General features: G+C 41.5%; 2 protein-coding genes across 3 annotated transcripts in view; both read right to left on the bottom strand.

Annotated features, from left to right (window-relative positions):
• srpx (sushi-repeat containing protein X-linked) overlaps positions 1 to 11,310 on the bottom strand; it is a 31,935-nt gene extending 20,625 nt beyond the window's left edge. Inside the window, exon 1 of one of the 2 annotated variants that reach the window (XM_051709629.1) lies at positions 11,188 to 11,310. In XM_051709629.1, coding sequence (XP_051565589.1) covers positions 11,188 to 11,269 — 82 coding nt within the window. In that variant the 5' untranslated portion in view covers positions 11,270 to 11,310. The remainder of the gene's footprint in view (positions 1 to 11,187) is intronic. The other variant, XM_051709628.1, reaches the window with a different exon arrangement.
• Positions 11,311 to 14,241: 2,931 nt separating this feature from the next.
• Positions 14,242 to 15,938, bottom strand: rpgra (retinitis pigmentosa GTPase regulator a). Its single transcript, XM_051709525.1, is given in 2 exon segments — positions 14,242 to 15,743; positions 15,815 to 15,938. Coding segments are annotated over 2 exon segments (1,626 nt in total).
• Positions 15,939 to 16,773: the final 835 nt, after the last annotated feature.

Below are 16,773 nucleotides of genomic sequence, written 5' to 3'. Positions count from 1 at the left end.
CTCATTTTCCTCTTGACAATACCCCATAGATTCTCTATGGGGTTCAGGTCTGGTGAGTTTGCTGGCCAGTCAAGCACACCAACACCATGGTCATTTAACCAACTTTTGGTGCTTTTGGCAGTGTGGGCAGGTGCCAAATCCTGCTGGAAAATGAAATCAGCATCTTTAAAAAGCTGGTCAGCAGAAGGAAGCATGAAGTGCTCCAAAATTTCTTGGTAAACGAGTGCAGTGACTTTGGTTTTCAAAGAACACAATGAACAAACACCAGCAGATGACATTGCACCCCAAATCATCACAGACTGGAAACTTAACACTGGACTTCAAGCAACTTGGGCTATGAGCTTCTCCACCCTTCCTCCAGACTCTAGGACCTTGGATTCCAAATGAAATACAAAACTTGCTCTCATCTGAAAAGAGGACTTTGGACCACTGGGCAACAGTCCAGTTCTTCTTCTCCTTAGCCCAGGTAAGACGCCTCTGACATTGTCTGTGGTTCAGGAGTGGCTTAACAAGAGGAATACGACAACTGTAGCCAAATTCCTTGACATGTCTGTGTGTGGTGGCTCTTGATGCCTTGACCCCAGCCTCAGTCCATTCCTTGTGAAGTTCACCCAAATTCTTGAATCGATTTTGCTTGACAATCATTAGGCTGCGGTTCTCTCGGTTGGTTGTGCATCTTTTTCTTCCACACTTTTTCCTTCCACTCAACTTTCTGTTAACATGCTTGGATACAGCACTCTGTGAACAGCCAGCTTCTTTGGCAATGAATGTTTGTGGCTTACCCTCCTTGTGAAGGGTGTCAATGATTGTCTTCTGGACAACTGTCAGATCAGCAGTCTTCCCCATGATTGTGTAGCCTCATGATTGTGAACCAAACTGAGAGACCATTTTGAAGGCAACCTTTGCAGGTGTTTTGAGTTGATTAGCTGATTGGCATGTCACCATATTCTAATTTTTTGAGATAGTGAATTGGTGGGTTTTTGTTAAATGTGAGCCAAAATCATCACAATTAAAAGAACAAAAGACTTAAACTACTTCAGTCTGTGTGCATTGAATTTATTTAATACACGAGTTTCACAATTTGAGTTGAATTACTGAAATAAATGAACTTTTCCACGACATTCTAATTTATTGAGATGCACCTGTATAGACAACTTCAACTAAACCATTTAAATAGCCTACTATTGGCAGAATTCACATTAGGTTTTATCAGAGTCCAGAGGATCACCAAAGATTTCACAACTTTTACAATTGTTAGTTTAAATTGCTCACTCTTGGAAGTTCTGCAGTCATTAGTCATCAATGCTGAACATAAAAGATCCCTCAGGCTCCTCATGTTCAGCATCTGCAACAGTTCTAGCCCAACAAGTCCATGTCTTTTATAAGGGTTTTCTTTCATAATACCAATCCCAAGATCAAACTTTCCGACTGTTGTTAATCCTAAAGTTTTTAAGATACAGTATGACCACCAAACTCTGGCTGTTCTGACTTTCAGACAAGGCTCTGATTAGCCAACATTCAAAGTTTGTCCTAAAGGAATAGTTCACCCAAAAATGAAAATTCTCTCATCATTTACTCACCCTCATGCCATCCCAGATGTGTATGACTTTCTTTCTTCTGCAGAACACAAACGAAGATTTTTAGAAGAATATCTCTTCTGTTGGTCCTTACAATGCAAGTGAATGGTGACCAGACATTTCAAGCTCCAAAAATCACATCAAGGCCACATAAAAGTAATCGATTAGACTCCAGTGGTTTAATCCATGTCTTCTGAAGTGATGCAATTACTTTGGGTGAGTTCAATATTTCATATCCTTTTTATTTTAACCATAAATCTCAAAGTTATATAAAAAAAAAAGGACTTAAATATTGATCTGTTTCTCACCCACACCTATACTATCGCTTCTAAAGATATGGATTTAACCACTGGAATCATATAGATTACTTTTATGTGGCTTTTATGTGATTTTTGGAGTTTTACAGTTCTGGTCACCATTCACTTGCATTGGACCTACAGAGCTGAGATATTCTTCTAAAAATCTTCGTTTGTGCTCTGCAGAAGAAAGAAAATCATACACATCTGGGATGGCATGAGGGTGAGTAAATGATGAGACAATTTTTATTTTTTGGTGAACTAACACATTAACCAACATTCATTTTCTAGTTTGAAACTATTGTCTTCTCACATTATTTGTAAATACAGCAGCAATGACACATTCAAGTGTCAATTTCTCATCCAATAGCCTTTTTTACAAGTATAATTATGTAAGCATTGAGAGCTATTAGTTTAAATTAGACACAAACCAATTAACTAAGAAGGTTGTTTAACTAATATTGATAATTGTACTTAATTCTTGTGCTCTCCTTTAAAAACAGTAGTCAGGACATGTGGGCACTTTAAAAATACAAGCACGTGCCCTCACAAATACTGGTTCAAGTCGGGACAGTGTTAGATGGGTATAGGTTGTGTTTATTCTGTCTTACTCTTGTAACACGTTCACAAGTCTACAAACACAAATAGCCACCCAGTCTTTGTGAATAAACAATGTACAATCAGTGTTTGAAATAAATCACCAACATGCATAATTTCTTTTACTGGCGCTTAGTTTACACATGCACATAAACTCAAGATCTGACTTTGAGGGTCTGTTGTATTTGTAAATTCTCCTCTCATGCACCACAAACTGAGGACAACACCACAACCACAAGCCACAACTCAATGGCATGAGCCACAACCTCAGGTTTTTACAGCTTTCAACACATTTATATTTTTTATTACATTTCATGCAATACCCTCTCTACACAAATGCAGTGTTATCTCACAGTGCTTTAAGTCAGTATGCAGAAGAATTGGTAATATAGACCAATCAGACAACTACAACACAACTTGCATGTCTCTCCAGTGTGTTCCTGCCCACTGAACTTCTTGAATTGTTTTTACAGCAGCACAGGAAATTCAGAAAGTCCATGCAAGTCTAAGCGAGCCCAAGCAACAAGACTCTTAATTCCCTAAAAATCTTGGGTTGAGAAACCATTAAAGCAGAGGTATTCAGTTAAAGTTCCAGGAGTCTCTACATTTCCTTCCCAGCAAAGGTCCGGATAATACATAGCTTACATGGTGTCAGTAGTCATATGGTTATGAAATTATATAATATATATTTTTGAATAGTTTTTATAACTTGCCACATTGGCAGCAATAGTACTTTGTAAAGAAATAAAAAATAAATCCTAAACAGTCAAAATAGTATCTTCAAAACTTTTGCAGGGATGAGGACATTGGGGGCCCAGAGACAGCCAAAGTAATGGGGTCTGAGGGATCTTCTACCAAAGGATTAAAATATTTTATGAAGACTTCATCAGTCGAGGGCACTTGGATATGAATATTAAAAGATAAGATCAACAGTTAGTTTTGAAGCTGAATGACAGCAGTCCAGTTTTTGTGTTTAAATATTTTTACATTCAGAATACAGTTTAAGTCAGAAGTTTACATAAACCTTAGCCAAATACATTTAAAGTCTATTTTTCACAACTCCTGACATATAATCATAGAAAACATTCCCTGTCTTAGGTCAGTTAGGATGACTACTTTATTTTAATTATGTGAAATGTCAGAATAATAGTAGAGAGAATGATTTATTTCAGCTCTTATTTCTTTCGTCACATTCCAAGTGGGTCAGAAGTTTACTGTGGCGGAATGATCCACCCCTCTGGCTCGTCATCGTCGCCCCGCCTCTTAGGGCCACCCTTCAGCCAGACTCACGACGGAAGTTAGGCGGGAGAGCGAGAAGAGTTGCATAATTAATAAGCCTCGTTTGGTCAGCGGTGAATGAAGCACACCTGATGGGGATAATGCTTCATCACCGCTGTCTTTAAAATGCAGTGTGCACCTCTTCTCAGGGAGCCAGCTTCAAATCTCCATGTGTGCACATCCTTGCACACCCAGGACCAGAGCTGGGAGGGATCGGACGAGTGGACGCGCTGCCGGACCCGTTCTTCGGACCCCCGGACGTTGTAATAAGTTGCCGGGGGTGAACTGCTCACGTTGCCGCCAACAGGCTAGATGCCGGGCTGCCTTCCCCTCACACTTGCCGCGGGCCTGGGAAGACAGGCCGCCAGTGACGCCGCCGCCCCATGCGCCGTGGACTTGACCCAGCCTGGGCCTGGGCTATCCTATGGACACTACCCCGCCCCTTTCATGGAGCCCTGTTCACCACGAGGATGCCAGATTCCCCCTTTTATTATGAACACTATTCCCCCTTGGACACTTTATTACCCCTTTTGGACATTTTTACGTTTATTATTGTTTCCAATAAATGCCTCTCTGAGGCTTGATGCCACACCCACTGTCTCTTGCTCACTCTGCCACATTTACATACACTTTGTTAGTATTTTGTAGCATTGCCTTTAAATTGTTTAACTTAGGTCAAATGTTTTGGGCAGCCTTCCACAAGCTTCTCACAATAAGTTGCTGAAATTTTGGTCCATTCCTCCTGACAGAACTGCTGTAACTAAGTCATGTTTGTAGGCCTCCTTGCTCGCACACGCTTTTTCAGTTCTGCCCACAAATTTTCTATCAGACTGAGGTCAGGGCATTTGTGATGGCCTCTCCAATACCTTGACTTTGTTGTCCTTAAGCCATTTTGCCACAACTATGGAGGTATGCTTGAGGTCATTGTCCATTTGGAAGACCCATTTGTGACCGAGCTTTAACTTCCTGGCTGATGTCTTGAGATGTTGCTTCAATGTATCCAAATAATTTTCCTTCCTCATGATGCCATCTATTTTGTGAAGTGCACCAGTCCCTCCTGCAGCAAAGCACCCCCACAACATGATGCTGCCACCCCCATGCTTCACGGTTGGGATGGTGTTCTTCGGCTTGCAAGCTTCACCCTTTTTCCTCCAAACATAACGATGGTCATTATGTTCACTTTTTATTTCATTAGACCAGAGGACATTTCTCCAAAAAGTAAGATCTTTGACCCTGTGTGCACTTGCAAACTGTAGTCTGGCTTTTTTATGGTGGTTTTGGAGCAGTGGCTTCTTCCTTGCTGAGCAGTCTTTCACGTTATTTCTGCATGTTTTACTGTGGATATAGATACTTGTCTACCTGTTTCCTCCAGCATATTCACATGGTCCTTTGCTGTTGTTCTGGGATTCAGTTGCACTTTCGCACCAAACTACGTTCATCTCTAGGAGACAGATTGTGTCTCCTTCCTTCCACAATTTTTTTTCTGAGGTCTTTCCCCCAAGCAAGCATCCCCCTGACCCTGAACGCATCGTGGTTTGCTGATGATGGCTTGTTGTGCTTTTCTGATATGGAAACGGTTGGTACAGATGACCAATGGCCCAGTAGGCGTATTTGATGCTCGAGCAGGCCTTTTTGTGCTGCTATGGTTGTGGCGCTGGTACTGAAGGAATGGCTTGGAGTATGGTTTTTCTGAGATGCCGGATTTAATCAGAAAGGATTTGAGATGTTTTTGGAACCAGAATCAGGAAACTGTATGGTTTTTGTTGTCTATGAAAAGTGGATCGAGAGGTTTCTGGATTGGGACCCTCTGTAATGGAGGTAGTGTGCTAGTGATTGAAAGGGCTGGATGGGAGTGGGCAGATTGAAAATGAAAATTGAATGCCCTCTTTTGGTTAGGTCTGTTTTGCTTTGTTGTGAGGGAATTTAACTTGGGAAAGCTGGGCAGAATTCGGCAGGTTGAAAATGTAATTGAATGTCCTCTTTGGTCTGATTCTCATAAATGGTTTACTCTGCTGCGTATCCTTCATCCTACTGACGTAAAGTTTGCATGGCGATTCAAATGGGCAAGCCCAGCCTGCATTCAAATGGTGGTCTTCCTGCATTCTAATGGTAGAGACCTCACTGCGATTTGAACGGGAGAGCCCACGGCCTGGACGTGGTGACTCTCGCTGCATTCATATGGGAGAGCTCTTACTGCAATTCGAAAGGGAGAGCCCATGCTATGTTTGAACAGGAGAGCCATCACTGCGTTTGAATGGGAGATTTCATGGTTTGGATGTGGTGACTCTAGCTGCATTTGAACAAGAGAGCTGTACTGCATTTGAACGGGAGGGCCATACTGTGTTTAAACGGGAGAGCTGTGCTGCATTTGAATGAAGTGATTAGAGTTGCTTTAAAACGAGATCCCTCCCTTCTTTGCGATTTAAATGGGCTGGATCCTCGAGCGCGGGACTGCGTGGCGTTCAATGGAAGAGCATACGATTCTTGAATAGTTTATGCTGCATTTATGGAGCTCTCTCAGTGCTGCGAGCGGCTGAATCCATGAGTGTGTGCCCACACGGCATTAGCTGAGAAGGGATTTGGGACCAGGTTCACTTGCGGAGGCAGCCTCATGCAGGGAACAGTTCCAGAGTAGGGGAGATTAAGATGGTAGAAAGGAGGGGGATAAAGTGTATAGGGGAATGGGTCTGGAGTGGGTTTCTCCAGCGGAGGCAGAATCATGCGGGAACCTGCTCCTGTGGCCCATGGATAGGAGGGGGAGGTGGGATGGATGTTGGCAGAAAGAATAGGTTGCATGGAAAACAGAGGCATATGAGCGGTGAAATATTCTGAGGATGGAAGGTGAGCTTACTGCATGTAGGGAGATGTGTTTTCGAATTTCCCTACGATTAAGTATTGCAAGACACTTGTGAACCCGCTTGATCGAATGCTTGTTGAGAGGACCCCTTAAACTTAATTGTTTGCTAGGTTGAAATGTCTGGAACATATGTGAAGCAATGTGGGGATACATGCTTGCATGTGCCTTTGCGATATTAACGGGCTGAAGCCTTGGGCAGGGCCGCACTTCGTTCAATGGGAGTTTACGATTCATGGGAATGTCTTAGCTGTATTTACTGAGCTCACTCGGAGCTGTGGCGGCTAAGTCTGCAGGCATGGGCACGCACTGCATTCGATGGTAGAACGTTTGATTCTTGTGAAGTGATATATGCTGTATTTGTAGAGGAGCTCCTTATGCGAAACGAACGGGCTGAATCCTCGGGCACGGGACCACGTGGCATTAACAGGAAGAGCCCGGGTTTTAGTGAGAAAAGGTTGCAGTGCATATAAACGAGAACTCACTCTGTGATACGAATGGGTTGAGTTGTCAAGCACGGCATTCGAAGTGAGTGCGTAAAGTAGGCTATATTTGAATGAAATTGATTGATGCTGAGATACAGGCTTGTGGAGAACTGCATAGGGGAGACCTAAGACGACCTGATTGTTGTCAAACACTACAACAATGGTTCATTTGGTATGAGTGGCATAATATGGGTTACAGAGCCGTGGAAGCTTGGATGCATAGTCTGAAAGACGTGCCACAACCTGAATGACGCATTGTGCTGTTTGCAGTGTAGTGGGAGACTTAAACTTATGGTCTGTAAGACGCCGCAGTTGCGGCACCTGGACAGCACGACTGTGCTGCTTAGGGGTGTATTAAGCCAACAGTAAACATGGTAATGTGGTAAACGTAGCATCTGCAGATGCCTTAAATTTAGTTGTTTGCTAGATTAAATTCCGGGAACATATGTGTAGCAATGTCAGGAATATGCTTGCATGTGCATACGTACGATGTCATTTAAAGTTGCTTTGTCATGGAATTAGAAGGCACCTGAAACAAAATACCCAGATAAATACCATAGTCTGATGTTTATTTAACTTAAGCGTATGGTTTGGAGCTTTGTAGACTGTTTTCCAATGTAATGCGAGTAATTTCATGAACTCTGTATTATTGGCACGGGGTGACTCGTCTCATTTAGACGAGGACGTATGAAATCATTTGGCGTTTGTGCCTGAGATTTTTATTTAAAAGATACTATATGGGTGCCGTTTGTAGTAGTGTGGTGAATAAAACAACTTGTTTATACTGATGACCTGTAATAAACTCAACAGAAAAACTGAAATATTGTGAGTATGAAGCAAACTGCAAAGCCGAATCATCCAATGTCGATTTAAACCCATTACTTTAAAATTGGGTGGAGGGTAAGATTATGACAGACTGTTGAACTTGACTGTAAAATAAAAATGATGGATTGATTTTACCTGCATGAAGCATTTGTCCTTGGCAGGAGGAGAGAAAGTCATGCTATGGTCTAGAGATGAGTAGAAGTTTGTAGAAGCGCTTGCTTCATAGTTATCGGGGCTGCGCAGCGAGGCGAGCTCGAATACTGTGGGGAGGCGAGGCATATTTGCAGAATGATTATCAATGAGTTGGATTCGGCATGCGACCCGCCTCTTGCGGAGCCGAATTCGGCTTGTGTCTGTTCGAATAGAGGCTGTGTATAGCTATAGTGAGCTGTAGAATAGTCAGAGCGGGTGCTGCTACGGCAGCGAGCTCGCGCTAAAATGTCTGTGTTGATTTGAAAAGATGTTGTAATTAGAGTAGTGGTCATTTGGAAGGAGTTCGCTTGTTGCATGATTGCCCTTGTGTTCAGAATGGAGTAAATCACACTCCGAAGGACACTTTGAAGGGAGAATGATCGTGATAGTCATGTTGGAAGATGACTTCAAACGGAATCGCTGAATGGAGCACGCCCTAAACAAGCTGCCCGCGCAGGTGAGGCTGACAGGAATCACCTGTGTGGGAGAACCAGATTGAAACACTGGGGAGCATTGGAAAGATTGGATTAAATAGTTAATCTTTGATTTCCTTGCATTCAATTAAAGCTGTAATAGAGCTCAAGTGGCATGAAGCCGGAGCGGCACCTGTTAGCAAAGGCAGGCTCACGCAACAGTCCGGGTGGAAAGCTGTTTCATACGTATACGGCACCGAAACAGCCAGCTTCACGCAATGATCTACTTTGGCGCATAGAGATTAGGAAGAAAGACAGAGTAAAAGTAGCACTTAAAGTGGTAGCGGTCACTGCTGTAAAAAATAAATGAGCTGCTGCGGCAACTTCTGTTGAAAAACAAGATGATTTAGATTTTTTAATTAAAGTATAAATAGGCTTTCTTTGCGACCCATGACATGATGACATCTGATTAATTTTCACAAAATAAGAACAAAAATCACTTTTTATTATAAAAAAGGCTCCTAACATGCTGATTAATGAAGCTAAATTCAGACAGAAAAAACGTCCTGACACAGACCTGGCTTAGCTAAACCGTCTGAATCACATTTCAGACAGATGAAGATAGTTTCACTTTGCTTAATTTTTGTTTTCTACACTGTGTTTAAGCAAAAAATGGCAGTATCTGTAGCGGAGTCTCTGCTACTATTGTTAAAATAACCGCACCTGAAACTACGTAGAGTAAATCAGGCTTTATGCGGCAACTCATGTCTATAACATGGAGAGCAGGAATAAGCGCGTAGCACTGGACATGCTTTATTCCCAATCTAGAGAGAAATGCCGAAGGGGGTAGTGATATGCAGAGAAGAGCAGCGACACCCCTGCACCACCCCTCGTTCAACAACTTTTGGGCCAAATTATTTCATGAGACTCATGATTGTTATGAAAGCATACAATAAGGTTTGGTGCGAAACAAACCGAAATCAAATGTATTGTTTAGTAAAAATGTTCACTGACCTTTATTCTCCTGTGCGCATTCATGAGTCTGCACGTGAGCTTTAGAGCTCTTTGCATGAGAGCAACAGTAGTTATGCAGCAAACGCGAGATGGGGCGTTCAATTGAAAATGCATTTTGTTTCGCTTCAACAGCACCACCAGCTATTTTAACAACAGAAAACACAATACAGCTGCACACAAACCAGAGAACAGAACTTACAAGCAGGTCTTAAGAATTTGTAGTGGAAGAATAGATGCATTTCAATAGATGCGAGTCCTCCATCAAACAGAGCCACGGGGCTGAAGGTAAACAGTCACACCATGTCCTACTCAGATGCCAAATGACACGCAATAAAAGTTATCTTTTCTATGTTGATCATAGTTTTTTGTCCTAAGCAGATTTGACGAGCAACAGGACATTCTTTCGATCGCTTGGTTTCTATATTTTGCGTTGCACCCCATAAGGAATGTCTGTGTTTCTATATTTTGCATTGTGCCTCATAAGGACTGTCTGTGTTTCCATATTTTGCGTTGCGGCCCTTAAGGATCGTCTGTGTTCCGCGACTGCTTTCGGGTCCTTGAATAAGGTATAACGTACAACAGCCGGTGGAGTTTCTGGTAACCCCATCGGGTAAGACGGTGCCCCCCTAGGGAGTTGGTGCCCTGCGCAGATTGGTTTTCGCTTGAACGCCCCATCTCGCACGTGCTGCGTAACTACTGTTGCTCTCCTGCAAAGTGCAGACTCATGAACTCGTACTGAATAATAATGGTCAGTGAAATTTTTTACTAAACATTACATCAGATTTTGGTTTGTTTCACACCAAACATTATTGTATGCTTTCATAACAATCATAAGTCTAATGGAATCATTTATTAGACTTCTGAATCATACTTTTGTGTCCTTTTGAAGCTTGAAGAGGTGTTCACCATAAACTGCCATTGTATGACATCACTGAGCACAACATAAGAAAAAGAAAGAAAGTCATATGGGGTTATAACAACACAGGGGTGAGTAAACAATGACTGAATTTTCATTTTTGGGTGAACTACCCCCAAAATATAAGGTTTGAAGGCACTATAAGATGAAAATGAGAGTGATTAAGTTTGACTGTAAACACGCATTTTGTGTCCCCGTCCGACCTGAAAACAAAATGCGCTTTTTGTGCGTACTAACACTGTATAAACACTCAGCTATTCCAGCTAAAAAAAAAAAAAAAAAAAAGAGCCAGCACTGCTGACTCACTTCCAGAAAACCTTTAATTATGTATGTCTCTAATACAGTTACTTCAAAAGGTATGCATAATAAAGATGTGCGATGCAAAATCATCTTTATTGAGCAGTTGAACCTGGTGCGCAGTGTCCTACTGGTGTCAAATCATCGTGCGTTTTCATATGAAAGAATCCAGTGTCTTTTCCCCTAGATTTAGGGAACTTACCCCTTTTCTCCCCCCAAACAGCCCCAAAAGCGTCCACGTAAACACTCTGGGCTCAGTTTACATAAACTGTGCCTACTAGAGTATAACCAGTAGAAACAACCAGGGAAAACTCATAAATGTACAAAAATTATAGTTCCTCTAATGACTTAGCATTAGTTTAATAAGTATCGCTCTACACATGTAAACTGATCAAAGTTCAAAGCGCGAGATTCAAAAGGATCATTTTAGATGAATCTTTTACCATCATACGCGAAGCTCCCGAACATCTGGAGTCCCACTATCATAAACACACACATCCAGGTGTCCATCTTTGGGAAGTACATGAGCTACTGGGAGACCTCCGTATGACAAGCCGAGACCCGCCTCCTCCTCAGAAACACGAGTCTCTTTATCCAGCGCGAGGGCGCGCACATACCCGGCGCGTGGAATCAAGGGCCCAGCCTGCCAAGTTGTCTATACACCGCGGCAAATAATGATCGCAATTCATGTCTTACTGTAAATTGTTAGCAACATGTTAAAGAAAGGGTAACACTTTAGCGTACTACAAGGTTCCATTCGTTAATATTAATTAATGCATTAGGTATCAACAACTAACAATAAACAATATATTTTTGACAGCATTTATTAATCTTTGTTAATGTTGGTTAAAAATACAATAGTTCATTGTTAGCTCATGTTAATTCATAGTGCATTTAACTAATATTATCGTATACAACTTTTGATTAAATTTTTTTTATTAGATTACTATTGTTGTAATTAATATTAACCAAGATAAATGCAGTAAAAGTATTGATCATTGTTGGTTCATGTTAACTAATGTTGTTAACTAATGTTAACAAATGGAACCTCATTGTAAATAAAGATGGCACAGGCACACTTTTTAAGCTTTTTAATTTAAAAAAAAAGACTATTATTAGGTTTTACGTAATAAAATAGTAGATGTTTTGTTTCAAATAAAGACAATATTTAGACACGTTCTGGTTGTCAAACTTCAACTAAACCTGTGGTTACTTTGCTTGGGCACCTGCATTTATGAACTTTTTGAGTTGAAATGAAGTCTTAAAAGAAATCATAGGGGGTTGTCTTTAAAACAATTGCCAGGAAATGTTTTCACTGGTGATCATGATTCCTTTCTGTTCTATTGGGAACTATGTTCTTTAGATGGTACATAACAAGACATTGTCTTGTTTTTTAACAAATCTATTCACATAAACATTCCAAAAGTTGTATTTAAGTGTTAGCTTAATGTAAGAACAATAGAAGACACAGGGAAGTCCTATTTCAATAGCTAGTCTCACCCTATACCATGAAGATTACCAATAGCATAGTAAGCAGTTGTGAGTCAGAGAGCACTGGATTTCATAAATTCTTCACCAAAGACTTACATACACTCACTGAGCACTTTATTAGGAACACTATGGTCCTAATAAAGTGCCTGACGTGGTCTTCTGCTGTTGTAGCCCAGGTTCGACATGTTGTGCATTCTGAGATGCTTTTCTGCTCACTACAATTGTACAGAGTGGTTATCTGAGTTACCATAGCCTTTCTGTCAGCTCAAACCAGTCTGGCCATTCTCCATTGAACTCTCTCATCAATAAGTTGTTTCTGTGTGCAGAACTGCCACTCACTGTATGTTTTTTTTGTTTTTGGCACCATTCTGAGTAAAGTTTAGAGACTGTTGTGTGTGAAAAATCCCAGGAGATCAGCTGTTACAGAAATACTCAAACCAGCCCTTCTGGCACCAACAATCATGCCACGGTCGAAATCACTGAGATCACATTTTCCCCCCATTCTGATGATTGATGTGAACATTAACTGAAGCTCCTGACCCATATCTGCGTGATTTTATGCATCGCACTTCTGCCACATGATTGGCTGATTAGATAATTGCATGAATATGTAGGTGTACAGGTGTTCCATAAAGTGCTCAGTGAGTGTATATTTAACCTTGGGAACAAAACACACACGCTTTCTTACATTTTTCTGCAGAGTCTTGAGAGAAAATCTTAGTAAACCATTAAACCACTTTACTGTCAAATTGCAGAATGTTGGTAGGTATGCATGACTGTTTGTATTCTTGTTTTACTCTTTTATTACACTCTATTCTCTCACTTTGATTTACAGTAATAATTTGCAGTTTTATGTTGCAGTAAAGGCAACATAAAAGTAATCCAAATGACTCCAGTGGTTAAATCTATGTCTTCAAAGGCAATATAATTGGTGTGGGGGAGAAACAGGGCAATATTTACGTCCCTTTTTACTATAAATCTACACGTTCATTTCACATTTGTTCACATTCTGAAAGTGAAAGTAAAGTGGTGATTTATAGTAAAAAAGGATTGAAATATTGATTTGTTTCTCACCCAAAGTGATTGCATCACTTCAGAAGACATATTAAAGTCATATGAATTACTTTTATGCTGCCTTTATGTGATGTTTTGGAGCTTGAAAGGTCTGGCCACCATTCACTTGCATTGTGAGGACCTACAGAATTGAGATATTCTTCTAAAAATCTTCGTTTGTGGTCTAAAGAAGAAAGAAAGTCATACACATCTAGGATAACACGAGGGTGAGTTAATGAGAGAGTTTGAATTTTTGGGTGAACTATTCCTTTAAAATAAACATCATGATAATCCATAATGGAATACGTTTATAAGAAGTTCAATCAAGGCACTTGAAATGAGAAATTACCTCTTTTTTTATTTTTTTTATTTGTATTTATTTTTTTATTTTCTCCCCTTTTTCTCCCCAATTTGGTATGCCCAATTCCCAGTGCACTCTAGGTCCTTGTGGTGGCGTAGTGACTCGCCTCAATCCGGGTGGCGGAGGACGAATCTCAGTTGCCTCCACGTCTGAGACAGTCAATCCGTGCATCTTATCACGTGGCTTGTTGAGCGCGTTACCCCTCAGACCTAGCGCGTGTGGAGGCTCACGCTATTCTCCACGGCAACCACGCACAACTCACCAAGGACCCCACTGAGAGCGAGAACCACATTATAGTGACCACGAGGAGGTTAACCCAACGTGACTCTACCCACCCTAGCAACCGGGCCAATTGGTTCTCCGCACTCAGCACGCCCTGGATTCGGAGAAGTTACCTCTTAAATAAAGCCGCATGTCATACTTACTAAATCGGAACACAAATTATAGATTAATCAAAACATTTCCATAGACCATTTCTGATGCTCATTTGTCATGATTACAGCCATCTGTTTCAAGAACTGTGATCCACAGCACTTAAATGTAGGCCAGTTAACTGTGAGTTCACTGGAAACTGGCCTTTAAGAAACACTTTTTACAGTGTTTCTATGCTTTTTGTGTGCTCCCATTGGGATAATTTAAGGTTTAGATACTGTGGTAAGATATTGTTCCAGAACTGAGGGTCCTGAGCACCACTAGCTCTTTGCTTCTTCCCTTGAAGATTCTGTTGATCTCTTTTTTCAGTCTTCTGTCTCTGTGCAATTGTTTGTGTGATGCCCTGTCTGCCCACAGATAATGCTTTTGGTTTGACGCTCTGTTTTGTTGCTCTCCTTTGTTGAACCCTTTCTTTCTCTTCCTCTTCTTTATCACTTTCTTCTTCCTCTTCCTCACCTTATTTCTCTTCCTCCTCCTCTTCTTCCTCTTCACCTTCATCCTCTTCTTCCTCACTCTCTTCTTCCTGTACATGGTTTGCCCTCTCCTTTCTTCCATTTTTCTCTGCTGTTTTCCATCTCCCTTTTTTCCTTATTTTCAGCATTTACTTTTTTTCTGCTCCTGTGATCCTTTGGCATTTGCTGTTTTCTTCATCACTGTTTTTGGCATTCTCATTCTTCTGAGGCTGTTTCCCCTCCCTTTGGCCTTTATTGACCTCTTCTTCCTCTTCCTCAACCTCCTCTTCCTCACTATCATCTTCTTCCTCCTCTCTCTCACTCTCCTCTTCTTCTTCATCCTCCAAACTGTCTTCCTCCTCTTCGTATACAAAATCCCCCTCTTCTTTTATTTCCTCTTCCTCGTTCTCTTTTTCTTCCTCCTCTTTTGCCTGGTCTCCATTTCCTTCCTCCTTTTCATGATAACTTTCTTCCTCTTGATCTTCATTCTCAACTTTATCATCTTCCCCACTCTCTTCATCTTCCTCTTCTCCCACTTCCTGTTCTCCATTTCCTTCCTCTGCTTCAGCCTCTCCGTCACTCCCTCCTTCAGACTTTTCTTTTTCCTCCTCTTCCTCCTCACCTGTCTCATACTCTTCATCCTCCTCTTCACTCCCATCCTCCTCTTCTTCAATCTCTCCTTTCTCATCCTCTTCATCTGATCTTTCAATCTTTTCTTCATCCTCATTATCAGATTCCTCGTCTCCTTCCATTTTCTCCTCTTCCTCTCCTGACTGATCATCACTGTTCTCTCCTTCCTGCTCTTTCTCTACATCTGTTTTCTCTTGGGTCTTGTTGTCTTCCACCTCTCTCTCACTCCCTCCATCCCAGCTTTCCATTTCATCCCTCTCTTCCTCCTCTTCATCACCACTCTCGTCTTTATCCTCCTCACGCTTAGCTTCTCCTTCCTCCCCCTCCACTTTTTCCTCTATATTGTCTTCATTCCCAGTCTTTTGTATCTCACTTTCCTCTCCATTTTCTTCTCCATCTCCATCCTCGTTATCTTCTCTTTCAACCTTATTATCTCCACTGTCCTCTCCTTCACTCTTTTCTTTCTCACTGTTACTGCTTTGTCCAGTATCACAGTCACCCTCTTCCTCTCCTGCTGCTCCATTTTCCTCCTCTTCTCCCTCATCTCTTTTTTTAGCACTCTCTCCATCTCGACCATCCCCTTCATTCTCACTCTCTCATTCCTCTTCCTCTTCAACAGGACAGTTCTGCCCTTCCTGCCCACCCCCTCACATTCATCTTCTTCCTTAGCTAAATTGTCTTCTTCCCCTCTCTCTTCCTCTTCATCTCTCTCTCCCATCTCACTGTCTTTCTCATCTTCCTTATCATCTCTTCCTCCATTACCACTCTCCAACATTTCCTTTTCTAAAGCCAGTCTTTAACATACTCAGGATTACCTTGTGTGCTCTTGCGCTGCCATTTAGTGATGCTGCCATCTGTTTCCTGATTCTCACTGATTGCTAATGCATCTTAAACCGCAGTGTTTTGGTCCACTTCCTGTTCTGGCAGGAAATTGTTACTTGTTGTTTCCTGGGTACTGAAGCAGCTTGTTCTGGTGCAAGATTGGTGTGTGAAGTTTCAGAAAGCACATCAGCTGCTTTTATTAGTAGTGGTGCTGCACTAGCTACAGCCAAGCTTGGTAGTGATGAAACTACACTACCCATAATGGTTTGCTCTCCATGTGGCTTCCTGTCAGACTGTGAGGTCTATATTACCAACACTGGTTCAGATTCAACTGTTTTGACAACTAATTTATTTTCTTTTAGTGGTGACTGCCTGTGTTGTGGTAATGAACTTGCTGGGCTTAATAATTTAGCAAATTATGATTCGGTTTCTTTTGAGGTGGAAGATTTAATGGTTGCTGATTGCTTATTTGACCATAGACCCAGAAATTAGTGGCTTCTCTCTGACCCTAAAGTTTTAATAGATGGATATTCTTGTTTCTGTTCAATAAGTGCTTTATCGGTGGGTGACTGGCTCTTTTTATGGTCAGACTGCAAATTGGAAGCAGATTGTGTTTTTTAGTAGCTGGTGCTTTACTGGATGACTGCCTGTTTTCCATTGAGGGAAATGAAGCTGGAAGTTCTCAGCTTCCACAGGTTTTTCATTTCTTGCTTTAGACATTCCTCAAACCCCCTCTCCCCAAGCCTTACCCTTTCTTTGTGCGGGTATGGAAACTGATAGAGGGCTAG

The sequence above is a fragment of the Myxocyprinus asiaticus genome, chromosome 10 (assembly GCF_019703515.2).
Source record: "Myxocyprinus asiaticus isolate MX2 ecotype Aquarium Trade chromosome 10, UBuf_Myxa_2, whole genome shotgun sequence".
NCBI lineage: Eukaryota > Metazoa > Chordata > Actinopteri > Cypriniformes > Catostomidae > Myxocyprinus > Myxocyprinus asiaticus.
The sequence above is the reverse complement of the archived record's forward strand: the minus strand, read 5'-3'. Positions and strand labels throughout refer to the sequence as shown.